Source organism: Oryctolagus cuniculus, chromosome 8 (genome assembly GCF_051225735.1).
Source record: "Oryctolagus cuniculus isolate XC-2025 breed Fujian yellow rabbit chromosome 8, ASM5122573v1, whole genome shotgun sequence".
NCBI classification, from domain to species: domain Eukaryota; kingdom Metazoa; phylum Chordata; class Mammalia; order Lagomorpha; family Leporidae; genus Oryctolagus; species Oryctolagus cuniculus.
This window is the reverse complement of record NC_142874.1, coordinates 30,260,973-30,288,222: the sequence shown is the minus strand read 5'-3', so window position 1 is coordinate 30,288,222 and position 27,250 is coordinate 30,260,973. Positions and strand designations below refer to the sequence as shown.

At 46.1% G+C, this 27,250-nt stretch overlaps 1 protein-coding gene across 21 annotated transcripts in view; it reads left to right on the top strand.

The window, feature by feature from the left end:
- Nucleotides 1–27,250, top strand: part of PPP3CC (protein phosphatase 3 catalytic subunit gamma) — a 112,348-nt gene that overhangs the window by 10,806 nt on the left and 74,292 nt on the right. For all 21 annotated transcript variants that reach the window (XR_016211791.1, XR_016211790.1, XR_016211792.1 and 18 more), the window contains exon 2: nt 26,339–26,536. Coding sequence is in view for 10 of the 21 variants with exons in the window: in XM_070047321.2 (XP_069903422.2) it covers nt 26,339–26,536 (198 nt within the window). In the remaining 11 variants the exon portion in view is untranslated. The remainder of the gene's footprint in view (nt 1–26,338; nt 26,537–27,250) is intronic.

Here is a 27,250-nt window from a genome sequence, read left to right as displayed (position 1 = left end):
GCCCCAACTGGGACTAGAACCTGGGATGCCGGTGCCGCAGATGGAGGATTAGCCTAGTGAGCCACGGTGCCGGCAGGATTCAGATTTCTTTTACGTCTTTTTAAAAAGCTTTACTTCTTTGAGGGGCAGAGGGACGGAGACAAATAGAAAGCTCCCACTTAGGCCAGCCCATCCCACAAACGCCAAAGCCAAGGGCTGGGAACTCAGTCGAGGTCTGCCACTCATGTGGCAGAGGCGTCATCTTCAACCTCCCAGGCTGCACATTAGCAGGAGGCTGGAGCCAGGACCTGAACCCAGGCACTCCCTGGGTGATGCAAGGGGACATCTTCACTAAGGCCTTACTCTTTAGCCCTGATTCAGTCTGCTGGCTGCGTGACCTCAGGTGGCTCACCTGCCTTTGTTCTACCTCAGTTTCCCTGTCTGTAGAAGAGGGAGAATGAAACCTCACACTAAACAGCGCCGTCAAGGGCACGAACTCTGTGTAGCCAGTGCTAACTCCCATGCCTCCATGGTTAGGTGCTCAGTAACTGTGCTGGTGAGTGTAAGTGCACAAAGCGTATTTTATAGAAGACATTGTAGGAAAGAACACAGCCTCTGCCTTGCTAGCTTGTAACCTTTGTGATTTTCCTCGCCACTGATTTAAAATGGAGAACTAGAAGGTCTCATTGCGTGGAAAGGTGCCTAGCACAGTGGGTGTAGTGTATGGTTAATAAAGGTTACTATTTACTTTATAAGTGAATCTTAACTCTTGGCAAAATTGGACAATGGATCTGTTTTACTTTAAGTGGCATGTGTGAAATGAAGATTTGAGAGTATAGTGTTTTATATTGTCTAAGCTTAATCTCCTTAGCTGTTGAAAGGATTTAAACCCAAACTGCTTAAGAAGACAAATGGTGAAAATTTCTTTTTTTATAGTATAGATAGAATTTTGGAAATGTATTCATTAGCAAATATTTGAGTTCCTATTACATACAACATGTTACTGGTTGTGCTTAGCAGCTTAAATACTGCTTACTCACACAGGGTAGCATGAATCACCTCCCAAAAATGTGACAGAAAATTAGAACTTTTAAGCTGCAAGTGACTAATGCGAGTCTCCCTGGGAAAAGAGCAAATGACTAAACTTAGACCATACTGATCTGCAGTGTTTGCTCCGTCATTCCATCAATTGAGAAACATTTTTTCAAAAATATTTGCTTATTTATTTGAAAGGCAGAGTTACAGAGGCATAGAGAGAATGAGAGAGAGAGAGAGAGTCTTCCATCTGCTGGTTCATTCCCCAAATGGCTGCAATGGCCAGAGCTGGGCTGATCCAAAGACTGGAGCCTGGAGCTTTTTCCAGGTCTCCCACACAGGTGCAGGGGCCAAAGGACCTGGGCCATCTGCTGCTGCTTTCCCAGGCCATAGCAGAGAGCTGGACTGGAAGTGGAGCAGCCAGGACTTGAACTGATGCCAGCACTGCCGAAGGTGGCTTTACCTGCTGCATTACAGCGCTGGCCCCTGTTTTATATTTTTGATTGACAGATCATAATTGTATACATTTATGAAATGAAATATGGTGTCTGACACATGTAGACAATTTAGAATGATTAAGTCAAGCCAATAACACATCCACTGTTTTGCTTACCTATCACTTTGTATGTTAAAACATTTGACATTTACTCTATTATTTTGAAATATACATTTATATCTGTCTGTCTGTCTATCTAAAGCAGGTATTTAGCCTGTCAGTCAGGATGCCCGTGCCTGTATTGGGATGCCTGACTTTGAGTACCAGCTCTGGCTCCTGACTCCAGCTTCCCAGCAGTGTGCGGTCCCTGGGAGGTGGCGGTGATGCCTCAAGCATTGGGGTTTCTGCCACCCACATGAGAGATGTGGATTGTGTTCCCAGCTCCTGACTCGGGCCTGGCCCAACTCCTGCTGGTGTGGGCATTTTGGAAGTGAACCAGTGGATGGGAGCTCTGTCTCTTTGTCTGTCTGCCTTTGTCTTTCTGCCTCTTAAAAAAAAATGGGGGGGGGTGTGTGGCAGCATAGTGGCTTAAGCCACTGCTTAAGCTGCCTGCGGTGCCTTTCCGAGTGTCTGGTTCGTATCTGTTCTGCACTTCTGATCCAGCTTCCTGCTAATGCACCTGGAAGGTAGTGAAGGTGGCCCAAGTACTTGGGTTCCTGCCACCCACGTGGGAGACCCTGATGGAGTTCCTGGCTTCTGACCTTGGCCCAGACCAGCCCTGATTGTTGCAGGCATTTGGGGAGAGAACCAGCAGATGGAAGATTCTCAATCTCCCTCTTACTGTGTCTTTCCCTCTCTCTCTCTGTCACTCTGCCTTTCAAATAAATATATAAAATGTTTACAATAAGTAAATAAAAATTTGAAACAAAGATTCCTAATCTGAAAAAATATACCAGTCTAGTTCCACATGAGATTCAAAATGTAACTTCATTTCTAACCTGCCAAATAGCCTAATTTAAGAGATAATAACATTGCACAAATAAAGTATCTGTTCTTTCTAAAAAGAAGTTATTGTTTCTGTTGACTACCACTGGTGATGGTTATTCCTTCGTTGGTTCTAGGCAGGCCGGATCCTAGGTAATACTTGGAAAGCAGGCTTTGTGACTATCAAAGAGGAGAGGGAATAGTCTCAAAGAACACCAGCGAAAGGCTGGCGCTGTGGCCTGGCAGTGTAACCGCTGCCTGTGATGCCGGCATCCCATGTGGGTACCTGTGGGTCCCAGCTGCTTCGCTTCTGACTTAGCTCTCTGCTGTGGCCTGGGAAGGCGGCAGAATGCCCAAGTGCCTGGGTCCCTGTCGCCCATGTGGGAGGCCCTGATGGAGTTCCGGGCTGCTGGCCCCAGCTCTTGTGACCATCTGGGGAATGAACCAGTGGATAAAATCTCTGTCTCTCCCTCTCTGTAACTCTGCCTTTCAAACAAATAAATACAATCTTTTTTTAAAAAAAAAAAAGAATCAAATAATTGAAATAAAATCACTTGTTGAGTAAGTTATGAAAGAATCTGAAAGGTACGTGACATTAATAATAATATTTATTACTACCCATTCACCCGTGTTCCACCTCTCAGTGGTTGGAAGGGCAGGTGAGTAGATTAGGGAATGGATCTGCAGAAGTAGGGCAGGCCTGCTGGCTTAAAATAGGAATGAAAGCAGGGTTATTTGTAGTGAGCAGAGTTAGCTATTTATGTAAATCCTGGTGTCTTAGGAGGGTAAGAACACACAATAATCTAAAAATAATTTATAGGCCAATACTTTTAAGATTTATCTTTCACACTAACTGCTGGACTAAAGTGATCATCATCAATGTGGCCTTTTCTCATTTTTGCAGCTCTGCATCAGATTTTTACTTATGTTTATCTGAAAATATGTGTTTATATAGTAGATACATATTGTAGCAAAATACTGAATTAAATCTGACCAAGAAAAACCTGCAACATTTCTTCAGTACAGTTTATAAACTTAGATTGGAAAATATATTACCTTTTGAAAAATATATTTATTTGAAAGACAGTGACAGAGTAGGAGAGACAGAGAGAGAGCGAGAGCGAGCGAGAGAGCTTCTGTCTACTGGTTGACTCCCCAAATGGCTGCAACAGCTGGGGCTGGGCCAGGCCAAATCCAGTAGCCTGGAACTCTACCTGGGTCTCCCAGATGGGTGGCAGAGACCCACAGATGTGGGCCAGCACCTGCTGCTTCCTAGGCATATTAGCAGGAGGCTGAATTGGAAGCATGGAGTAGCTGGGACTTGAACCAGGCACTCTGATACGGGATGTGGGCATCCCAAGTGGTGGCTTAACCTGCTGGACTTCGAAGCCCGCCCCTAAGGTTTATTTTGATAATTATAGCTCTATGGGATCTTGCAAAGAAACTAGCAGCTAGGTCCTATCTATTGCCCCACAGACCTCTCCTTACCACAGTGTTAATGCCCCACACCACCACGGTGCCGTGCTGTCTTAGTTTTTTGTCACTACAGCAAATACAGGCTACTCAGGAGGAAGGAGGTTTAATTTGGCTTGCAAGTTGGGAGGTTCACAGTCCAATATTGGGGGCTCCATCGATCTGGTGCCTGACGAGGGCAGTGGATGGCAGGATGTGTGTGGAAGAAGGATCACATGGCAAGCCAGGAAGGGGAGGGGGGCGCACGTGCATGCTAGGCCAAACCCGGCTTCCAGAACCACCTCTTTCTCTGGAACTACCTTCTGAGGGCTTGCCCCCACTGACCTAAACATCTCCACTGGATCCTCCTCCTAGACTCCATAATTGGATCAAAACTCTACCCTCAATCCATTAATGCATATTAATTAACCATTAACATAAGACTTTCGGGACCAGATCTTCAAGACATGGGCCTTCTTGGTGGACATCCAAACTAATGTCCAAAACATAGCACAAAACAAAACCAAGAAGTTAACTTTGGCACAGTCCCTAGAGCTTGTCCAGATGTCACCAGGTTGTCCTGTGCATGTGGGTGTGCCGTTTTATGTAATACACACCTTGGACTTCAGAGGTAGCCTGCTGTAACTACCAGCATCAGACTTTCCCTTTATAGCCACAGCAGGCCCCTTCCTCCACCAGAAACTCAATTTTATTGTTTGATTACTGTTTTAAATCATGTACAAGCATGGTTTAATTAGAGTTTTGCCTTGTAAGTGAAAAACATTTTAGTTTTTGTTTTTTAAAAATTTATTTATTGAGAGGCAGAGTTACAGAGCGAGTGAGAAGTCTTCCATCCTCTGGTTCACTCAACAAATGACTACAATGGCCGGAGCTGGGCCAATCCAAAACCCGGAGCCAGGAGCTTCTTCTAGGTCTCCCAAGTGGATGCAGGGGCCCGAGCACTTGGGCCATCTTCCACTGCTTTCCCAGGCCATTAGTAGAGAGCTGGATTAGAAGTACAGTCGGCAGGACTCAAACCGGCACCCATATGGGATGCCAGGGCTTCAGGTGGAAGCTTAACTTCTTACGCTACAGCACTGGCTCCGCACTGTAGCTTTTATTGAAATATAGGGTCAGCTGATACATGATAAAGAGCTAGACTTGGGAGCACTCACAGCCTTGGGCAAATGTGCTTGTGATGACTAGCAAGCAAGTCACCAGTGGACTTCAGCTAACCATGAAGAAGGGCTGGTGTTCGGTGCAGGAGCTAAGCTGCCGCTTGGGACACCTGTATCACGTTTTGGGGTGCTCTGATAGTCCCTGCTCTGTTCTCCATTCCAGCTTCCTGCTAATACGCACCTGTGGGCAGGTGATGGCCCAGGTGGCGGGTCCCTGCCGCTCATGTAGGAGACCCAGACTGGATTCTGGGCTCATGGCTTTGGCCTGGCTTAGTCCTGGCTATTGTGGGGATTTAGGGGTGAATCAATGGATGGGAGATGTGTCTTTGCCTCTTATATAAATACAATTTAAAAACAAAATAACCATGGAGACAAAAATTAGTTGCACTATTCCAGATAAATCTTGAAAGCAATGTTGAATATAAAAATGCAAGTTGCAGATGAAAACACAGTATTTTTATATTAAAAAATTCAAAATATACTCTCTTGCATAGATCCATTTCTAGCAAAATTGCCTCTGAGTACACATGGGAAGAATACTAGCTGTCTTTCCCAAGGAAGGAGGAGGAGTAGAGGATTTCTTCAGTCCTATCTGTAGCACTTTTGTTCGTAAAACATATATGAAACAGAGATGGAAAACTTAATATCTTAAACTACAGGGGATGTAGGTGAATACTTGTATAATGTCCTGTGCCATTTCGTGTAAACTCATGTAATGTTTTTGAAATATTACATTTGAAACACCCATACCTATGGTATACTACATATGTATCTGAAATGCCCGCTTTCTCCCTTTTAGTATACTTTATATTTCTTGTATTTCCCGCCTGGAGTGGAGTGCTGCTGTAACAAACCCCTAAAGCAGTGGTGGGGACCTTTGGAAAGACAGCGTGTGTCTCCCGCTTCTCTCTCTCCTTGATCTCTGTGGCCCTCACTGATTCCTCTTCTGTCTTCCCATCTGAAATCTGTACAGTGCGACGTGTTCCTTAGCCGTCCTGTGTTATATTTTGTTCTCTGTGGTTTATCTTGCCTACTTAATGGAGCACAACATTCTTCAAGGAGCTGGCGTTGTGGTGGACCAGGTAAAGCCTGCAGTGCTGGAACCCTGTCCTGGCTGCTCCACTTCTGATCCAGCTCTCTGCTAACAAACCTGGGAAGGCAGTGCAGGACTGCCCACGTGCTTGGGCCCCTCTACCCACTTTGGAGACCTGGAAGAAGCTTCTGGCTTTGTATTGGCCCAGGTCTGACCGTTGCAGCCATTTGTGGAGTGAACTAGTGGATGGAAGATCTCTTTGTCTCCCTCTCTCTCTCTCTCTAACTTTACCTCTCAAATAAATAAATAAGGGAGGCATTGATGATGTAGTGGTGAGCAGAAATGCCTTCCAAATAAACAAATAAATAAATTTTAAAGGAAGATTATTCAAGATAAAGTCTACCTGTTAAAATTGTATATTCTACATATTGCCCACACAGTGTGAACAGCAGTACAACCAGAAAAATAATTATTCCATTAAAATATAATTACTTTCCTAGTAATACTATCACAGCAGTGAAAAAAATGAAATCCGGTCATTTGCAACAAAATGGATGAATCTGGAAAACATCATACCTAGTGAAATAAGCCAGTCACAAAGGGACAAGTACCCTATGTTCTCCCTGATCTGTGAGAACTAATAGAGCACCTAAAACGAAATCTGTAGGAAGTGAAATTGACACTTCGAGAAGAGGATGATTTGAGCTGCCCTTGTCTTGACTGTTGAAGAACAGTTTCTTCTTTTTATTTTTCGTTTTTTTTCTTCATACTATTTGTTGAACTCTTAACATAGTTAATCATACGTGTATAAAGTCAATTGAGGATGGATCTCAGTAAAAAAATAGAGTGGGAATAAGAGAGGGAGGAGGAAGTTTGTAACTGTAAAGCTGTATATTTCTGCATACATTCCTACAGACTTCTAAGGGTACAATTTAAAAATTTGTCATTGTACCCCAAATCCCATTAAGCTGGGTAGTAAAAATGCCATTTTAAGTGTTAAAGTGATCATATTAAGTGTTAAAATGAACAGATAGGATTAAGTGTTAAAGCAATCATATTAAGTGTTAAAATGACCATATAGATAGGATTAAGTGTTAAAGTTATCATATAAATAGGATCATGTGTCTGGTAGTAATAATAGAATTAAAAAGGAGAGAGTGTTTCAGCATGGGAAGCAGTTCACACAGCAGACTCATAGAATGACAGTTGCTTTAAGTAACACTCTGACCTCAGAATCAGCCCTATGGCTTCCTGGTCTGGCTGAAAAGCCTGTGAGAGCATTTCAGGCATGGAAAGCCAAGACACCTTGGCAAAAAATGATTTACATGAAGGATCTCTGTGAGTGAGACCCCAGCGGAAAGAAGTGGCCATCAAAGAAGGATGTACTTCTCTCTGGAGGAGAGAACTTCCGCTTTGTTTATGGCCTTGTCTAAATACTGATGGAGTTTGTGGATTCAAAAGGCTTCCATAGCCTAGGCAGCTCATGTCAAGAGCCTCGGGTGATCATGAGGTGATTCATAAGAGTGTTAATTGTTAAATTAATAACAAGAGTCACTGTGCACTAATTCCCCATGCAGGACTTCTGTCCTCAGTGAGTTGTATTATGAGAGTTAACTGTAAAACTAGTTTCAAACAATTTTTTTTGTTTGTGTGCATGTGTATGCGAATTGTTGAAATCTTTACTTATTATAGAATTTGTATTCTGTGTACACAGTTAATTGGAAATGAATCTTAATGGAATATGGGACTAGGAAGGGGAGAGTAAGGAGGAGGAAGGGTGGGAGTGTGGATAGGAGGGCGGGTATTGTGGGAAGAAGAACTATATTCCTTAAGTTGTACCTATGATATTTGTATTCCTTTAAAAATTAATTAATTAACAACAGCAACAACAAAGATTTGTTTTTTTTTTTTTTTTTTTATTTGACAGATAGAATTAGACAGTGAGAGAGAGAGAGACAAAGAGAAAGGTCATCCCTCCGTTGGTTCACCCCCCAAATGGCCACTACGGCTGGAGCTACGCTGTTCCGAAGCCAGGAGCCAGGCGCCTCCTCCTGGTCTCCCATGTGGGTGCAGGGCCCAAGCACTTGGGCCATCCTCCACTGCCTTCCCGGGCCACAGCAGAGAGCTGGATCAGAAGAGGAGCAACCGGGACTAGAACCCAGCACCCATATGGGATGCTGGTGCCGCAGGCGGAGGATTAACCAAGTGAGCCACAGCGCCGGCCCCGATTTATTTATTTGAAAGGCAAAGTTACAAACAGGGAGAGGCAGAGGCTGAGAGAGGTCTTCCATTCACTGGTTCACTCCTCAAATGGCCTCAATGGCCAGGGCTGGGCCAGACTGAAGCCGGGAGCCAGGAGCTTCTTCCAGGTCTCCCACGTGGGTGCAGGGGCCCAAGGATGTGGGCCATCCTCCACTGCTTTCCCAGATGCATTAGTGGGGAGCTGGATTAGAAGTAGAGCATCTGGGTCTCAAACTGGTGCCCATATGGGATGTTGGCACTGCAGATGGCAGCTTAACCTGAGACACCACATCCCCAGTATTTAAATTAATTAAAAATCCCTAAGGAGTCAGGAAAGCTAATTGTAGAAATGCAGGTCTCTTCAGTAATTGAACGCTTTGTCGTTAGTAATGCACCCTCCTTCAGCCATTGAAAGGATGACACTGGGTGACAGGACTTGAGTTGTGAGATGAAGCCGAAGTGGCCAGGCTTCCGAAGGATCGGGAGGCGCTGCTGATTCTGCTCAGCCTTTCCTAGTTCCTTCTCCTTCGGGAAGGAGGAAGGTGGTGGTGATTGTGGTCTCTGAATTTCTTCTCAGTGTGCTGCTTTTTAAGTTAAGTTGAGGTCAGGAACTTTAGTCCCGAAGTAGACTGATACAAGAATAAATTGTTTTATTGTTCTGAAAAAGAGTGCAGTTTTAGCCTGTGCTATCAATAGGTTTCACATGCTGAAGTTGACACCAGAAAGGTAAATTTAGTGATCTATTGTTATTTTTTACCTCTGTTCTCTTTAAAAATAGAGCTGCAAGTTTCTTACCAGGCCTTAGTGCAATCCAGGTATGAAGTGTTGTAAATAATTTGTTCTGAACAATGTTTGATTCCTGAAGCTTTCGAATGATTTTGTGTCTATACAAGAATTATAGGTTACCGTCAATAACCACTTCACTGCCACTCACTTCGTACACTGGTTTTTAAACAGAGTTACAGGTAGTTCATCTAGAATTGTGTTAGATCTTGTTTCCATGACAACGTCTGACTCATGAGTGTTGTGTGTTGTGTGTTCTGCCCACACAGCTGTTTAGATTTAAGTTTCAGTGGTTCCTCTGCCTCTGGGCGAGATTATTTTCACTACCGTCCTCCATGTCATATTACTTTGACTTAAGAAAATGTGTTGGAGTTTATCTGACGGTGCGGCCTCGGTATTCGGTCTCCCTCGGACTCATGCGCTGGAATCCTGCCCTCCAAGTGATGGAAGAGGTGAGGCCTTGGAGAGGTGCAGCTTCTTTGAACTTCTGGAAGAAAATATAAGAGGAATATTTGTACTCTCAAGATAGGCAAAGTTTCCTTAAACGTGTCAAAAAACCTGAACTGTAAATACTGATGAATGGACTTCATCAAAAATCAGTGTTGTTGGTTTTTCTAAAGATACTTCATGAAGAAAATGAAAAGGCAAGCCAGAGACTTGGAGAAAGGAAGATGTCCAAATGGCCATGTGGCCCACAAGGAGACGTTCAGCAGTACTAGCCTGTACGCTGGAGAACAGTGCCTCTTCCCTGCCACTGCCTGTTTGGGTGGAGGTGGAGTGTTCAGGAGTTGTGTGTTCAGAGTGTTCAGGAGTTGTGTGTTCAGAGTGTTCAGGCGTTGTGTGTTCAGGCGTTGTGTGTTCAGGAGTTGGCTGCACTGGTAACCCCGTGCTGCAGCGCGGAACACATTGCTGCTGGAGGTGTAAGGGGCATGACCCCCCCCCCCCCATCCACGGTGGCCTAGCACGTCTAGTTACTAAAGCTGCCAAAGCCTTAGACAAGCTCCAAACCTGTTTTGGTATGCTTGCCGATTGGGATGAGCCCATGTGTGTCAGTTTGGTGGAAGCCTTTGTACTGGGCATCCAATCAACCTAAATTAAGGTTGATGGTAATAAGAAATCAGGAGAATGTATAGGCCTGGGTAAAAATGACCAAGACGGGGGCTGGCATTGTGGTGTAGCTGGTAAAGCCACTGACTGCAGTGCCGGCATCCCATATGGGCGCTGGTTCAAGTCCTGGCTGCTCCTCTTCTGATCCAGCTCTCCGCTGTGGCCTGGGAAAGCAGTGGAAGATGTCCCAAGTCCCTGGGCCCCTGCACCCATGTGGGAGACCCAGTAGAAGCTCCTGGCTTCAGATCAGCCCCATCTCTGGCCATTGTGGCCATTTGGGGAGTGAACCAGTGGATGGAAGACCTCTCTTTTTCTCCACCTCTACCTCTCTGTGACTCTGCTTTTCAAATAACTAAATAAATCTTTATAAAAAAAAAGACCAACGAAAAACTCAGTAATTGGTTGCAGTTATGTGTTGGTTAAGAGCTATGAAAAAGGATCTCAGGCCCAGGATGTCATCAGAGAGTACTTGCATATGCATGGAATGGACAAATAAAAAAATACCGGCTCGTGAAAAACAGAGAAAAAGCCACAATGGGATACCATTACATGCTGTCAGAGTGACTGAAAAATTAGAAAGGCAGTTTTTAAGTTTTGGCAAGGATGGGAAGTAGACTTCCCTATTGCTAGTGGTAATGTGAAACTGTAGAGCTTCTATTTGGCAGTTTCATAACATGTTCATTGTTCACCTCCTGCACAGCCTTGACATTCCACTTCCAGAGGCAATTACTCAAGAGAAATGAAGACACAAGACTGAGTGGTTAGTGATAGCTTTAATCACAATAGCCCCAAACGGTAAATACCCGGCAGATAAGTGGGGAGCTGTGACATGGCACATCCTCCCAGTGGAGCACTACCCAGCAGTGAACAGGTACAGGGCACTGATACAGGCAGCAGCATGGGTGAGTTACACCATCATGCTGCGTGGAAGCAAGCCAGTGGATAGTTCTGTTAGGTACAGCTCCAGAAAGCACAGGAAGCAGATCAGTGCTGGCCAGTTGCTGGGGGCCCAGGGAGGGGTATTTTTGGAGGCAATAGAAATATGTTGTATCTTGACTGTGGGACTTGTCTTTATGGTGCTTATTGTTTTTCGTTTGTGTTCTTTAGTTTTTAAAGGGTTCTTTTGCATTGAGTATATACTATCTTTGATTTAGAGAGATGTTAAAGAATTGTTTGGAAGATTATTAGAATGTTTTTCACAGATACTGCACGGGTAGTAGTATGCTGTTTTCATAAATTCTGTTTGAAAATTTCAAAGACAGTTTTTAGAGGTGTTGAGAACCTTCACTTTGCTCATAGCAATATAGTATGGGTCATCTGTATGAAGCATACTCCACGTGAGGTCTGCATCTCATGACAAAGCGTCTTTTTTTTTTTGACAGGCAGAGTGGACAGTGAGAGAGAGAGATACAGAGAGAAAGGTCTTCCTTTGCCGTTGGTTCACCCTCCAATGGCCGCCGCGGCCGGCGCACCGTGCTGATCCAAAGGCAGGAGCCAGGTACTTCTCCTGGTCTCCCGTGGGGTGCAGGGCCCAAGCACTTGAGCCATCCTCCACTGCACTCCCTGGCCACAGCAGAGAGCTGGCCTGGAAGAGGGGCAACCAGGACAGAATCCGGCGCCCCGACCGGGACTAGAACCCGGTGTGCCGGCGCCGCAAGGCGGAGGATTAGCCTGTTGAGCCGTGGCGCCGGCCTCGACAAAGCGTCTTTAAACTTGATTTTAGTAAAACACAGTGTAGTAACAATTTATTCACGTTAGGTATAAAGTGAATTATCACCGCTAACTGCTAGCTGATATTCCAGCCTTGTAGAAAGTGGCAGTGAATTTTCTTCTCCACTGATATTAAGCAATATTCTCATTCCTGAGTAAGTTCCAGCCAGATTGGATATTGTGGTATTACTGTTGAATGATTCATTCATGGTAAACTTACATGCATTTCCACAGAGTCTGATTTTATTTAATTTTGAATAAATAATGCACTAACATGATACACAATTTAAGAAGTTATATAGCAAAGAGTCTTGTCTCTAACTCTTAGCCACAAATTCCTTGGAATTGGTGACACCACCACCAAAGACCACCAAGAACACACGTGTGGTCAAAACACGGCACATTGATTAGCTTGCTGAGGGCAGGATGACAGCGGTGGGGAGAGCTGTCTCAAAAGGAGGGAGTTAGAAAAGAGGACAGAGGGCTTTGGGAGCTGAGATTAGCCTTAGAGTGATGTTAGGGTGGAAACTAGTAGTCTGGGCAGGGATTGGCTGCAATCTGTGGTTTGGGTGAGGTGCTGGGACAGTCGGTGGTTTTGCCTTTCGCACATGAGTCCTCGAGGAGTTACTGTTAGATTAGTTTATCTGTGGTACTGGAACACAGGGATCCGGGCAAGCAGATATTAGGAAAAGGTTTGCGTTTAGCTGGTCTGCCGTGTGTGTCATGACTTGGCTTTGTTCAGTCTGTTTTGCGAGTCTTGGTATTTTTCTGAGCATCTGTGAGTAATTTGTGGTTCCCGGTCCTTCTCAGCTACACTGGAGGATTTACCATTTAGGAGAGGTCCAGATCTGCACTGCTGTTGGGCAGGCTGGAACTGCTCATCATGCTTTTGGGGTAGACATTATTGACCTCTGCAAGCGTGAGGTCACTTGGTACTTTTCCTTAGATGGTCATTTGTTGGATCATCTGGCCTGGCACTGGCTGCACAGCAGGGCTTAGGACTCTGGAAACCCCACACTTGGCACCCGCAACAGACAAACTGAAGCAAGAATCATAACTAAAGTTAGAAATGATGCCCTACGTATCTAATGATCCATGTGAATCTTCCTTTGGACACCAAATAATTTTTGTCTTTTAGTTTGCGTATGGATTGCTCCCCTCTGTGAGTGTCTGTGTTTGGTGATTGTCAAGAATAAAGGTCTTGATAACACTGGCAGTAAATGAAGGCGTGTCTCCTGTAAGTCTAGCATCTTGAGCCAGTGGAGAGGGGAGAAAACAGCCAACAGAGTAACAGAGCTGTCCGTGGAATCAGTGGCTCTTGGCTATGGGAGCTTGCGCGTGCTGCTGATTTTGGACATAAGCTCCCTGTTCACGTTGTCGTCTGCTTCAGACCCAAAACAGTTCTGACTTCTCGATGCAGCCGCAGGGTTGTCCATATCAGACACGCCAGCAATGCGCATGGCTGCGAGTACCTAACACACACATTTACAGAAGCTGCTCTGCTGGGCCTCCCCCGAGGCTCAACTCCTCATGCTGTAGCGTGCAGCTGGGGACTTCCACTGAATGTAAGGGAGCTTTGTTAACTATTATATAAGCAGCATTATCAGGATTGGAAGAGAGTAGAACTTTCTGTTACAATAAAATATATAATCAGTTTCTTTATTTTAGAAAGCTTTTATTTAATAAATATAAATTTCATAGGTACAGCTTTTGGATTATAGTGGTTCTTCCACCGTACCCACCCTCCCACCCCCTCTCCCATCATAATCAGTTTCATGAGGACTTAGTCATAATTATTTTGGACATGGGAATATGCTACAAACAGGGAGGGCGTTGGCAAATCTCCAGGACTTTTAATGTATCCTGTAAGGTATATTATAAATTTTGTCAGTTTATCTTATTTAAGCCTAGAGCTGAAATCTTTTTGTGCATGAGTGTATGTTTTCTGTAACCTGAAAGATACCCAAATGTGGAAGCATATTTATTTTTAACACGTGTGCTTATACATGATTAACTTAGAAAGGCTTAACTTCTCTTTTAATTTGTCAGATTATTTTTATTTCTTCATTTAACTCAGGTTTAATAAAGCAAAGAGCTCTTGGAATAGTTTTGAGTTAATTAAAAATGAGAGAATACCAAAGCTCATAATTTCTGTAATCTTTTAAACATTTTTAAAATAAGGTAAAAGACCAAAGGTTTGTTTTATTGAAAGGCCATTTAGTGTAAACTCAAAGCTATTGGAGTTATGAAAGACATTTTCATGATTCTGAATTTGGGAAAGACAAAAATCAAAGAGAATTTTCATGTGACAAAATACTAGTCACAAGGATGCAAAGGTGGCTAAGAATCCGTCAGGAAGCCGAGTTGGGGGCAGGCGTGTAGCTTAGTGTCCCGCGTTGGGTTACCTGGGTTTGCTGCTTTGTCTTCGGCTCGACTCCAGCTTCCCGACTCCAGCTTCCCGACTCCAGCTTCCGGATTCCAGCTTCCTGACTCCAGCTTCCCGACTCCAGCTTCCCGACTGCAGCTCCCGCTGTGCAGACCCTGCGTGGCAGCAGTGATGCTCAGCTAGTCGGGAGTGCTGTTAACTAGGTAGAAGCCAAATGGAACTCAAGAGCAGTCGGAGGGACACAAATACCACCTTGACACTGAAATGCTCAAGACTTTGTTAGAGCTCAGATACTTCCTTGTGGCAGGCAGGGCAGTCTTTATTTATTTTTTCATTTTATTTGAAAGGCAGAGAGGTCTTCCAGCCACTGGTTCACTTCCAAAATGCCCACGACAGCCAGGCCTGGGCCAGGCCAGGGCCAGTGTCCCTGAGCTCCATCCAGGTCTCCTTAGTGGGTGGCAGGGATCCAAGTACTTGAGCCATCACCTGCTGCCTCCCAGTGTTTGCATTAGCCAGAAGCTCGGTTGGAACTGGGGAAGCCGAGGCTAGAGCCAGGCTCCCCATAAGGGCCGCAGGCATCCCAGGCTGCTATGTAACTGCTACTCCAAATACCCCCTGAGCAGGCTGGGCTTGAGGTGGAAACTAAGCCGGATACAGGAGTACACACTTTCATGGGGCTCAGCAGAAACAAGGGGCTTGGCTGAATCTTAGTGGAGGCTCCATTTGTTGAAGCCCCTAAGCAAAAACCACAGTGGATTTATTTGTAGTTTTTATTTTTTAAAGTTAGGTTTATTTTTAAAGTGCTGTGATAAGCAGAGAACCAGAGGAACTAGTAGTCTCTCAACAGGGGAGGAAGGGCTGTTCATCACGTCCTGTTAGCTTGGTGATAGTTGTTAGATTTTCAGGTGGGCGTTTGTAATGAGGGCAAGAGTTAGAATCTGTAAAACCAGGTGAAGTGCCGGAACTCAGGACGTTCTCGTGTTAGGTCAGACCCGGTGTCTGTGCAGCGTCACAGTTAGGCCTTATGGGGAGCGTTCGGATCTGCAGGACCTGGCTCGACTTTGCATGGTCTGCGATGCACCCTGTGGTGTGGTTTGGTTCTGTTTATCGGCTTTGTGAGTCATAGGAGAGTTCTAAGTTGCGGCTTCCCTTTCAGTTCTAAGAGGCAGCCAGCGTCGCTCGTGTATCCTGAAAGTGTGTCTGTGGTTGTTGAACGGTCTTGCACCTGAGGGTCTGTGTTAGTTTTCTCTTGCTGGGAGATGTAGCAGCCTGACCCAGCAGTCCTGTCGTAGCACACAGGTGTGTCGGTCAGAAGTCCAGCCCCTGTCAGGGACTTCACTGCTCAGGGCCTCCGAGGTGGAACTGAAGCGTCTCCCAAGCTGAGATCCCTGCACGCTGAAGAAGAGCCTGCTCCTAGGTTCCTTCAGGCTGTTGGTGGAATTCGGCTCCCTGTTTGTGTGGTCTGTTGATTGAGGGCTTTTTTTTTTTTTTTTTAATCTTGTAGGCTGCCTGCATTCCTTGTTTTGTGGTCTCTTCTCTCTTCAAGCCAGCAATGGAGAACTTGTCACACTGAGTTGTCTCCTACTTCAAGTCTCTAAGTCCCTGCGTCCCTAACATCTAGGTCTAGATCCAAAGGCCTTGTGAGATTAGGTCAGCCTACCTGAAATATCTGATTTAGGACCTTAAGTGCATCAGCAGTCTTCCTACAGGCTCTGCCTGCAGCAGCGTTTGATGGAGTGGCTGGGCAAAGTGTGTGCTCAGCAGTGGCCAGGAGTCTCGGCCCACCTGCCCCTGCCCACTGCGGCATGCTTCCAATGTGCAGCGTTTCCTCTGTGTCATACTAGTAACTATTGTGTGTAGATGGCGTTTAAATTTGAGGTTGAATTTTTGAATATTATTGGTTATTTTTTGGGACAGCTCTTCTGATCTGTAAAAAGTCTTATTTATATGTGAAGCTGACTAACAAAGGAGAAATAATTTCCAATGGGATTGCCCTTTTTCACTTTTGGTGTCTATTACTTTTCCTTTTAATAAAATTTCTAAAGACTTGGAAAAAATTGGAATGTAAGGCAAAGCAGATAGAAAAAGCCATCTGTAATCTAAATCCCTTCTTAATATTTCCATCATTTTCTTCTAGTTCTTATTGTTCACTTAGAATATCATTATGATCGTGTATGTATATACAATTATATATTCTGACTTCTTAAAAATATATTTGGGCCAGCACTATGGCATAGTGGGCTTGAGCCTCTGCCTGCAGTGCTGGAATCCCATATGGATGCCAGTTTGTGCCCTGGCTGCTCCTCTTCTGATCCAGCTCTCTGCTATGGCCTGGGAGAGCAGTGGAGGATGGCCCAAGTCCTTGGGCCCCTGCACCCTTGTGGGAGACCTGGAAGAAGCTCCTGGCTCCTGGCTTCAGATCAGTTGAGCTCTGGCCACTGAAGCCATCTGGAGAGTGAACCAGCAGATGGAAGACCTTTTTCTCTGTCTCTCCCTCTCTCTGTCTGTAACTCTACCTCTCAAATAAATGATAAAATAAAATATTAAAAATACATTTTTCTGATTATAAAAATAGCACAGTCAATGGAAAAAAGTTGAAAAATAGGAATATTACAGTAATTAGAGTCTTGTTACCTAGCACCAATATTTGCATATATGTCCTAACTCTCTTTTGTAAAACATTTTTTAAAAAGATGTATTTATTTGAAAGAATGGTAGGGAGAGAGTGTGAGAGTGTCCGTCCACTTACTCACTCCTGAAGTGGCTGCCCTGGCTAGGGCTCGCTCAGCCAGACTGGAGCCAGGAACCTAGAGCTTCGTCTGTGTCTCCCATATGGGTGGCAGGTGCCCAAGCACTTGGCCCTTCTCTGGCACATTACCAGAGCTGGGTTGGAGGTGGAGTGGCTAGGACTTGAACCAGCGCTCTGATGTGGGACGCTTGTGCCACAGATGGCAGCATAGCGCAGAGCTCTGCAAAGCCAGCCCCTTGTCATGCATGGTTTAGATCATAATGTGTGGGTTTAAGTACAGTTAACACCAGAACACTTGTAGGTTTTGGATATAAGGCATTTGACATACTGTTGTCATCTAGGAGTTCCTCATATCCTAATCTTTGAAAATGATTTCATTGATTATATATGAAATTTTTTAGAGCCTTAAATGTTCCTTTTGCTTTTTAAAATTTTATAAATACAAACAAACTTCAAAAAGTTCATGGAAAATTCACTTTTTTTTTTCTTTTTAAAAAAGTGTTTGAAAAGCAGTGTGAGGGGGTGGGGGTGGGATGGATCTTCCATCCATTGGTCCATTCCCCTGTGGCAGCAGCAGTGTCCGGGGCTGTTCCAGACTGAAGCCAGGAGCCCAGAACTCCATCTGGGTCTCCCATGTGGGTGGTGGGGGCCCAGGCACTTGGGCCATCTTCTGCTGCTTTCTCGTGTGCATTAGCAGGGAGCTGGATTGGAAGTGAAGTGGCCAGGACCTGAATCAGTGCTCCAACATGGGATACTGATGTTGCAAGTGGAGGCTTAACCTGCTGCTCCACAGCGCCGCCCCCAATCCCATTTTCCCATTAACTTTTTGAAGCCCTCTCATAGGTATGTTTCTATATGTTGATTGATAATTAATATTGAACAAAAACGGTTTTTAAAAAGCCTTACTGTCCGTAAACATTAACTTATTCCCAAGGGTCCCGGACAGGTGCGTCTTACTGTACCGCATGCATTCTTGATGGGCTGAGGGCATCCGTGCTCCTATGGCTCTTCCCTCCTGCTCCAGAGACACTCGGGGCTCTGGATCCTGCCTGGGGCTGGCAGCTCAGAAGAAAATGTCTTACAGGAATTAGAGGCTGAAACGGGGCACAGGGTCATCCTGTCTCCTCTGGCTGCAGTGCCAGCGTATCTCACTGCAGATACAGGCTGGGCAGGGGTCTCGGGCCAGTGGTTTCCTGCTGACGTTCTCCTGACAGATCTCTCCTGCTCTGGGAAGTTTTTGAAATACAGAAACTCATTATTTGACCTATTTGGTAGTGAAAGTGGTTCATTTTGTTGCTTAATATACTTCTGCTTTTGAGGAGAGAGTAGAGGAAAAGGCAGATGTTCTGTCTGGAAATTTTCCTTGTGAAGTGTCCAGACCGTGACTTGGATGTGGTTGGCAGCCGTGTCAGGGAGATTCTGCTTGAACAGTGGGGCGAAAGCGATCATCCCAGAAACACGTTTCCTGAGACCACAGGGACTGAAGAGGCAGACAGCGCGGGAGTGGAGGCTCGCCCTGCGACTCACGGTCGACCTGTGCGTCCCAGTGAGGGTACAGAGTGGCCAAGAGTAGAGCTGGATCTGCCAGGCTCTGGTGCCATGACTTCTGCAGTTTGTTCTTAATTTTAATTCAACTCTGAGGTTGGCTGGACTGAAACATTTTTTAAAAAATTATTGAAGTACGATACACAGAAGCACACGTATCGTTATTATGCAGCGTGACAGCTTCCACAGCGGCAGCGTCCAAATGAGGACACAGAACGTGGCCTGAGTTCACGTGCTGCAGTAGCTCGCCTCCAGGAGGGCTAGCAGGCGACGAGTTCTCCTGTGCCCGCTGAGCCTGTGAAGACCCATACTCCACACAGAGTGTGAGTGGTTGGGCCGTGTGTGAAATGTGTTGGTCACACTGCTTCTCCTCAGAGTCGGTGCTCATTATTCTGGTGATGGTAGACACTTAATGTTTTGGGAAGAAGAGAGCAACAAAAACGGTAGATCACTGTGAAATAAGCTTATTCTCTAGCCTTGGAAATCAGAACTTTTGCAAGAATATGCCTTGTGATAACGAGAGAGAGAGAGAGTCTTCCATTGCTGGTTCACTCCCGAAGTGGCCACAGGAACCAGGGCTAGGCCAGGCCGCGGCCGGAAGCCAGGATCCAGGACTTCTGGATCTCCCACATGGGTGCAGAGACCCAGCACTTGGGCCATCCTCCGCTGCCCTCCCAGGCACGTTAGCAGGGAGCTGGATCGGAAGTGGAGCAGCCGGGACTCAAACCAGTGCCCGTATGGGATGCCTGCACTGCAGGCAGCGGCTTCACCTGCTACACGGTGCCACAGCGCTGGCCCCTGCTTTGCATTCTAAGAGAGCTTCCCTAGTCTGTCTTCTGTATTACGTACTTTATTGTTAGCAGGTTCATTTCTGCTCTATATTCTCTCCAGTAGGATTCTAAATTATGCTAATGCGGTTTTAGTTTTTCTAGCAATTCTTCTGTAACTGTCTTACCACCTGATCTTTTCTCACAGAGGCCATTTTTTCTCTGTTTTGTTTCATAGAAAATATCTTTTGGGGGAATTAGTACAGCCATTACAGAGAACAGTGTGGAGATTCCTCAGACAACAAAGAATACACCTGCCCTGTGAGCCAGTTATCCCACTTCGGGGAATTTATCAGAAGGAGATGAAACCAGCACTTGGGGGAGATTCCTGTACTTCCATGTTCATTGCAGCACTGCTCTGATTAGCCGAGACATGAAAATCAACCTAGGTGTCTGTTGATGGCTGAATAGATAAAAAATGGGTACAAGGGCTGGCATTGTGGTGTTGTGGGTTAAGCCGCCACCTATAATGCCTGCATCCCATGTGGGCACTGGGTCAAGTCATTTCTGCTCCACTTCCGATCCAGCTCCCTGCTAGTGTACCTGGGAAAGCAGTGGAGGATGGCCAAAGTCGCTGGGCCCTTGCACCCACGTGGGAAACCCCGATGGAGCTCCTGGCTTCTGGCTTCGGCCTGGCCCAGCCATGGTCATTGCTGCCATTTGGGAAGCGAACCAGTTGATGAAAGATTCTCTCTCTTTCTTTCTCTCTCTCTTCCCCTCTCCCTCCCCCCACCGCTGCTCCCCTCCTTCTCTGTAATGCTGCCCTTCAAATAAATAAGAATAAATCTCTTAAAAAAAAGAAATTATGGTACATATACAATGGAATATTATTAAGCAATAAAAGGGTGAAATCCTGACGTTTACAACAAAATGGATGGAATTGGAGCTCATTATTTTAAACAAAGTAAACCAAATAGAGAAAGACAAATACCACATGCTCTCTCTCATATGTGGAAGTTAAAAATAAAAAAAGGTTAACCTGACCTTGGAGTAGTGGTTCCTAGAAGTTGGGAAGGGTAGGAGGAGCTAGGGTAGAGGGGCTGTACTGGACGCTGTTTTCTTTGCCCGGTCCTTCCCGGATTTGCTGCCTCTCCCCCGCCCCCGCGGAGGAGCAGCACCGGCGAGCTCTCCCACCGACTCTCTCAGGGGGGCGCGGCCGCACATGCTGTCTCTCTCCCCCTTTTAAGGGGTTGGGCCAGGAATCAGCTAATTGACGAGGCAGCTGTGTGAGATTTGTTTACTCTCTCAGCACCATATGATGGGAGATCAGATGCATAGAGTTAGTCTTAATAGTCTCAGTGGTCTAGTCTAGTCTCGGTAGTCTCAGTGCTTATTTCGCCATGTTGCGGGAGACAGGCCCTGCTCCCCACAGGCTGGATAATGGGTACCATACCTCAGTCAGATAGAAGCAGTGAGTGCTGGTGTTTTGCAGCACAGCGGAGTTGACTATAGTTCACAATAATGTATCATATATACTTACAAAGAATAAAGAGAGGAACTCCTTGGCCCCAAACACAGAAAAAAGATAAGGTTGCTTGATTTGGCTGGCTTATGCTTTCTATATATGTTAAAATATTACATTGTACCCCATAAAAATGTACAAGTATTACATATTGATCAAAAACTTTAAAAATAAGAAAGGGGCAGCCATTTAGCCTCGGAGTTAGGTTGTCGGTTAGAACCCCTGCATCCCTTAACAGAATACGTGGATTCGCTATCTGATTCTGCCTCTGGACTCAGCTGCCTGCACCCTGGGAGGCAGTGGTGATGGCTCAAGCAGTTGAGGTCCTGTTACCCATGTGGGGGGGCCTGGATTGACTTCCCAGTTGTTCTGGCCAGGCCCAGCTCCAGGGCCATGGAGGAAGAGAGCCAGCAGGTGGGAGAGCATGTTCTCTCTCTCTCTGTCTCCCTCTCACATAGAATTACTAGAAATGCATGTAGTCCGCCTGAACTACGGAGCCTCCTAGCTCAGTGAGGTGGTCTCCCGTGCTGAGCTCGTGGCTGCTGGGGAGCCGCGCTCAGTGCCTCTGCCGAGCGTCCCTGGGAGGGCTCATAGGTGCAGGAAAAATCAAAAGTCACAATTTGAAGTATGATTTCTGTGGAATACGTGTTGCTTTTACACTGTCAGAAAGTTAAGAACAGAAAGGTTAGTTTTTTGTAAATCGGGAGGTTCCTTAGCCTGGGTAACTTCTAAACAATGAACTTTATTTCCATTCTGCTCAAGTCTGCAGTGTGAAGTGGACGTGCCTGGGGGAACCTGCTCCTCATACGGTGCCTTCTCTGTGTCCTCAGACGGCAGAAAGGGCAGGGTCCTTACGGCCTCATCGACCCCGTCTCAGTGCCACCACGCTGGGGACTGGGTTGCAGCGTGTGAATTCTGGGGGACGCAGCCTTCAGACCCTAGTAGGTGTTAGGAGACACTGAGTCAGGAGAAGTCAGAGGTTTCGAACTGGAAGTTTGTCATTGTATTTTGAGTCAACCATTCTAAAGATTTATGCTTTACCCCAATTATTATATTTTACATTTTACCCCTTTTTATACTTATTTAGAAAGAAAGATGCCGAGTGGGTTTTGTGTGTGTGTGTGTGTGTGTGTGTGTGTGTGTGTATATATTGTTTTGTAGCTGGCAAATCAGAAGATGTGTGTCCAACTTCTAATGTAGCATCCCAAATTACTTTGAAACATTTGGGAATATGTCTTCACTAATATTTTGCCTGTAATAATTGAGTAGATGTTCTCATTTGGGAATGGCTTGGAAAATATAAGGTGACCCATTTAAAGTGAGCTCTGACTTAGTCATTGTTGGGGGTGTTGGTGACTTGGCTTTTTTCATCCCCTTTTAAGAAGAGAAATTATGACAAATTCTGTTTTCAACAAATGGCCTGGAAGTATTTCTGCTGTCACGTACTTTCACAGAACCTCGCCACTCCCACAGGCGGGCGGAATCGGTTTGCGTGTGGGGGAATGATGTGAGCTCTGAGGCTCCGCTTCCTCCTGGTTCCCTGAAGCCACACGCTGGCAACGCCAGTGTCCACAGCCTTGGCTTTCGTATGCTCTCTGCCTTTCTGTTCTAAAGAGTCCCAGCACGTCCCTGAGGAGGAAGCGCGGTGACCTGGGAAGCGAGCAGCTCCACACTGGCAGGAATGCGCTCACGCCGTCGTTTCCCATGTGTGCTCCTCAGTGTGTTCCCCCTGCCCCGGGTTTCGCAGCAGCTCCCAAATAGCACGTCATCTGCCCTAGAGTGTCCAGTGAGGAGTCTGCTTCCTGAGATGGCTCTGAAGCACACTGCAGTAGAAACTTCAGCTTGTTCCGCACTACCTGTACCTCAGCTTGGAAATTCCCCACAGGAATCTAAAGATTCCTAAAGACTAAGCATCCATCACATATTTTTGTTTTCTTTTGAAGCAAATTATCCCATGAAAGTAGCATGTTTATATTCTATCCAAATAACACAAATAAGGGTAATTTGTCCCGGGGCTGGCACTGTGGTGTATCGGGTAAAGCCACTGCCTGCAGTGCCGGCATCCCGTATGGGCACCAGTTCAAGTCCCGGCTGCTCCACTTTGGATCCAGCCCTCTGTTATGGTCTGGGAAAGCAGCAGAAGATGGCCCAAGTGCTTGGGCCCCTGTACCCATGTGGGAGACCCAGAAGAAGTTCCTGGCTCTTGGCTTCAGATAGGCACTGCTCCATCCATTGTGGCCAACAGGGGAGTGAACCAGTGGTTGGAAGACCTCTCTCTCTGCCTCTCCTTCTCTCTGTGTGTAACTCTTTCAAAGAAATAATCTTTAAAAAAAAAAAAAGTGGGGAGCATCAGGGACTTGAACCAGCACCCATGTGAGATACCATCTTTACAGTCAGTGGCTTAACCTGGTACGCCACAACATTTTTTTAAGAAAAGATTTATTTATTTCAAAGGTGGAGAAAGAGAGAAAAATCTTCCATCTACTGGTTCACTCCCTAGATGGCCTCAGTGGCTAGGACTGGACCAAGTGGATGTCAGGAGCTTGCAACTCCATCCTGGTCTCCCATATGGGTGGCAAGAGCTCCAATCCCTGGGCCATCATCTACTGCCTTCCCAGGTGCAGTAGCAGGGAGCTGAAGGAAGTGGAGCAGCTGGGATGTGAACTGGGCTCTCTATGGGATGCCAGCCTTGCAGGCAGTGACTTAACCTCCTGGGCCACAGTGCTGACCCCTCAACTTGGTTTTCAGTATCACTTTCACAGAGCTGGAAGTGGAACTGCCAGGCATGTATCGCATCAAAACTGAACATCTTGTTTAAGTTTACCATGTATAAACAGATGGCTGTTAGATCTGCGTGGATCTAAAGCAGACCACAGGTCCTTGGGACTGGCTTGCTGGTGTGGCAGCCATCACCATGTTGTCCGTCACTGCCCAACCAGGCTTGATTGTGCCATTCCTGTCCAACCATGTCCCAGCGTGGCAGGCGCCCTGGAGCCACCTGTGCTGGGTGTGAGTCGCTGAGTGGCCAGGCCGTGGGCCTGCCTTAGGTCATCTCGGTGGACCTCAGTGTCCTTGCGTCTGTTAGCTATTTCCATATGGACGTCCGCGTGCCTGACTTTTCTGTCGGCGCAGTGAGGGTCAGGTAGGGCAGAGTCTTCAGAGGCCAGCAGTGAAGCCAGGAGAGTTTGTCCTGTTTGGTAACTGCAGGAGCTCCCGAGGACGTCGCGTGCTGCCGAGAACGCTGCCCCCCAGTGTGTTCCCAGCGTGAGTGCTGCTCCTGATGCGTTGGCCGCGTCAGAAATTGAGACCAAGCTATCTGGTGTTCCAGAAGGCAGGAGCATGGCTTCCAAATGCACAGGCAAACCCCAGTCTGCGTGCCACAGGACCCAGAGGAAACTGACTAGGTAGCTGCTGCTGAAGTGCCCCTGTCGGGGGCCCCCAGCGTGACCGTCTGGGAGTGGGCTATGCTGGGGGGTCTGCACTCGTCTCGGTCGTGCACCCATTGCAGATGCAGAAGGTTTTGGTGGTTGCTGCGCCTTGCGGTGAGCTGCACGGGGAGGCATCTGGCAGGACCAGGAAGCGGCCTGCACCCTTCAGCCTTGAAGTCCCCAGCATGAGCTCACCAGCGAGGGTTTAGTGGTTAGCGGTTAGAGACTTGGACTCCACTCACAGGCTGCTTCCAGTCTTCATGTCACTTCAGAAGAGTTATTTGAGAGCAAGGCTCTGTGCCTCAAATTGGTTGATTTGAAATACTTAAGAATTGCCAATGATGTATTTGCAAACATCAATGTGAAGCAAATTGAGTTTAACACTGAATTCTTTCAAGCATAAGCCACTGGTAAACATTGTTAAGCTCAGTCATAGACTTGAAAGGTGCAATGTCTTTGAGAGGTAATTCTAATTAAAAATTACAGACTGGTGCACCAAAAAAACAAAACAAAACACCACCAAAACCAAACCAAACCAACATAGACTACTACATTATTATAAAGCAGGCAAAAGAGAGAATAGCTCATTTTAAAAAGGTTTATTTATGAGCGAGAGAGAGAATGTCTTCCGCTGATGGCTTCCTTCGTAAATGACCACAGGAACCAGGGCTGGATCAGGCTGAGGCTGTCGCCTGTGTGGGTGGCAGGAACTCACGTACTTGGGCCATCATCTGCTGCTTGCTGGGTGCAGAAGCAGGGACTGGGTCGGGGCAGAGCAGGCAGGACTCCAGCCGACGTTCTGATATGAGATACGGCCATCCTGAGCAGCAGTCTAACGCCCTCTGCCACAGTACCTGTCCCAATAACCAGCTTTTAAACATCAAGTTTTTTCTGGGACAGGTATTTGGCCTGGCACTTAGGCTCTGGTTAGGATGCCCGTGTCCAGTACTGGGGCACTTGGGTTCAATAACCAGTGCTGGCTGTTGGCTCCAGCAGACCACAGAGGCAGTGGTGATGGCTCACGCGACTGGGCACTCGCCACCCGTGTGGGAGACCTGGATTGCCTTCCCAGCTCCTGGCTTCAGCCCCACTGGGGGTCGTTGCGGGCACTTGGGGGGTCAGTGGGAAGGAGCTCACTCTATTTTATCTGTCCCAAATAAATAATTTTGTGTGTGTGTTTAAGTTCATCCAAAACTTCAGCATGATAACATAGATATAAACTTAGTACCCAGTATAAACTGAAGCTGGTTAGATTTCCAGATGAGAAAACAGAACAAGACTTCCCATACCTGTTCTCAAGTTTAGGCTGTGTTCCCACAGCAGATCCGCAGACATGGCTCTATCCTGTTAGTGTTCTTGTTGTCAGCAATAAAATACAGTAAGTAACTACCTTTCAAGGACAAGCATCCACCATCAGGAACTGAAGTTCTAAAACATATGGCTTCATTAGATTAGTTCTGTGGAAGAAATGCTATTTTAGTATTGTTACTACTTTTTTTCTATTTTTTTAGCCACAGTTTCATTTTAAACACCGTTTGCATGGACAGATAGAGATACCCATAGCTTCTAGTCCCTTATCTCAGTTTTAGTTTGTTCCCTGAATCAGCTTCTAGTTTTTCATGTTAATATAGGAGACGTTATAATTCTCATGCACACACACACCTTTTAAATGACTTTGACCATGAGCTTTTTGAAAATTAGAATTTCTCATTTTTTTAAGGGAAAAGGTTTGTTGGGGGATACCTGACAGACAGGAGGGAAGGGTCGAAGAAGGAAAAGAGGGAGAAAGTTTAAGAGATGGAGAGAGAGAAAGAGAGAGCAAGCAAGAGAGCAGAATTTCTCATTCATGATTTTATGGTGTCTTGGACTTTCCCCACGTAGTTCTGGTGCTGTGCCTGTGAAATCTTGGAGCTTTGTGGGGCTGAATTTGGGACATCAAAGAGGCATGCTCATGGCTATCCTCGGGTGTTTATTTTGGATCATGATTTTTGTTCTCTTTGCAGCTGTCCCCTTTCCTCCAACCCAGCGGCTTACTTTGAAGGAAGTATTTGAGAATGGGAAACCTAAAGTGGAGGTTTTGAAAAACCATCTGGTAAAGGAAGGCCGGCTGGAAGAGGAAGTAGCCTTAAAGATCATCAAAGATGGGGCTGCCATCCTGAGGCAGGAGAAGACCATGATCGAAGTGGAGGCTCCGATCACAGGTGCGGAGAGTGCGCAATGCCACTGAGCTGGGGCTGCTCCCGAGAAATGAGTCCATGTAGCCAACTAAAGCACGTGGCGTAATTTTTCTGGGAATTGTGAGACAGTCCTATTCTTCAGATTGGTTAGGATGTTTGTTGTTCATTGAAAAAATACAGTGTTCAATGTTTAGTATTTCCAGTTGGTCTTTTTAGTATCAGTAGATAGATTGCGATTACACAGCAGTCCAGTCAAAAGCTACAGTGATTGGGGCTGGCTTTCTGGCGTTAGTTTGTGTTCTAGCTGCTGCAGCCCCAGCTACTGTGGCCATCTGGGGAGTGAACCAGTAGATAAAAGATTCTGTCTTTCTCTCTCTGTAACTCTGCCTTTCGCCTTTCAAATAAATAAATCTTTTTTTTTTTTAAAGCTGCAATGATTTAAATTAAAAGTTATACTGGAATACATGTTGGTATATTGCCTTTTTTCTTCTAAGATGTTATTTTGGGGGGCAAGCATCCCATGTGGGTGCCGGTTCAATTCCCAGCTGCTCCATTTCTGACCCAACTCCCTGCTAATGTGCCTGGGAGAGCAGTGGAGGATGGCCCAAATGTTTGGGCCCTGCCACCCATGTGGGAGACCCAGAGGAAGCTCCTGGCTCCTGACTTCAGATTGGCCCAGCTCCAGCCATCGTGGCCCTTTGGAGAGTGAACCAACAGATAAAAGATTCTCTCTCTCTG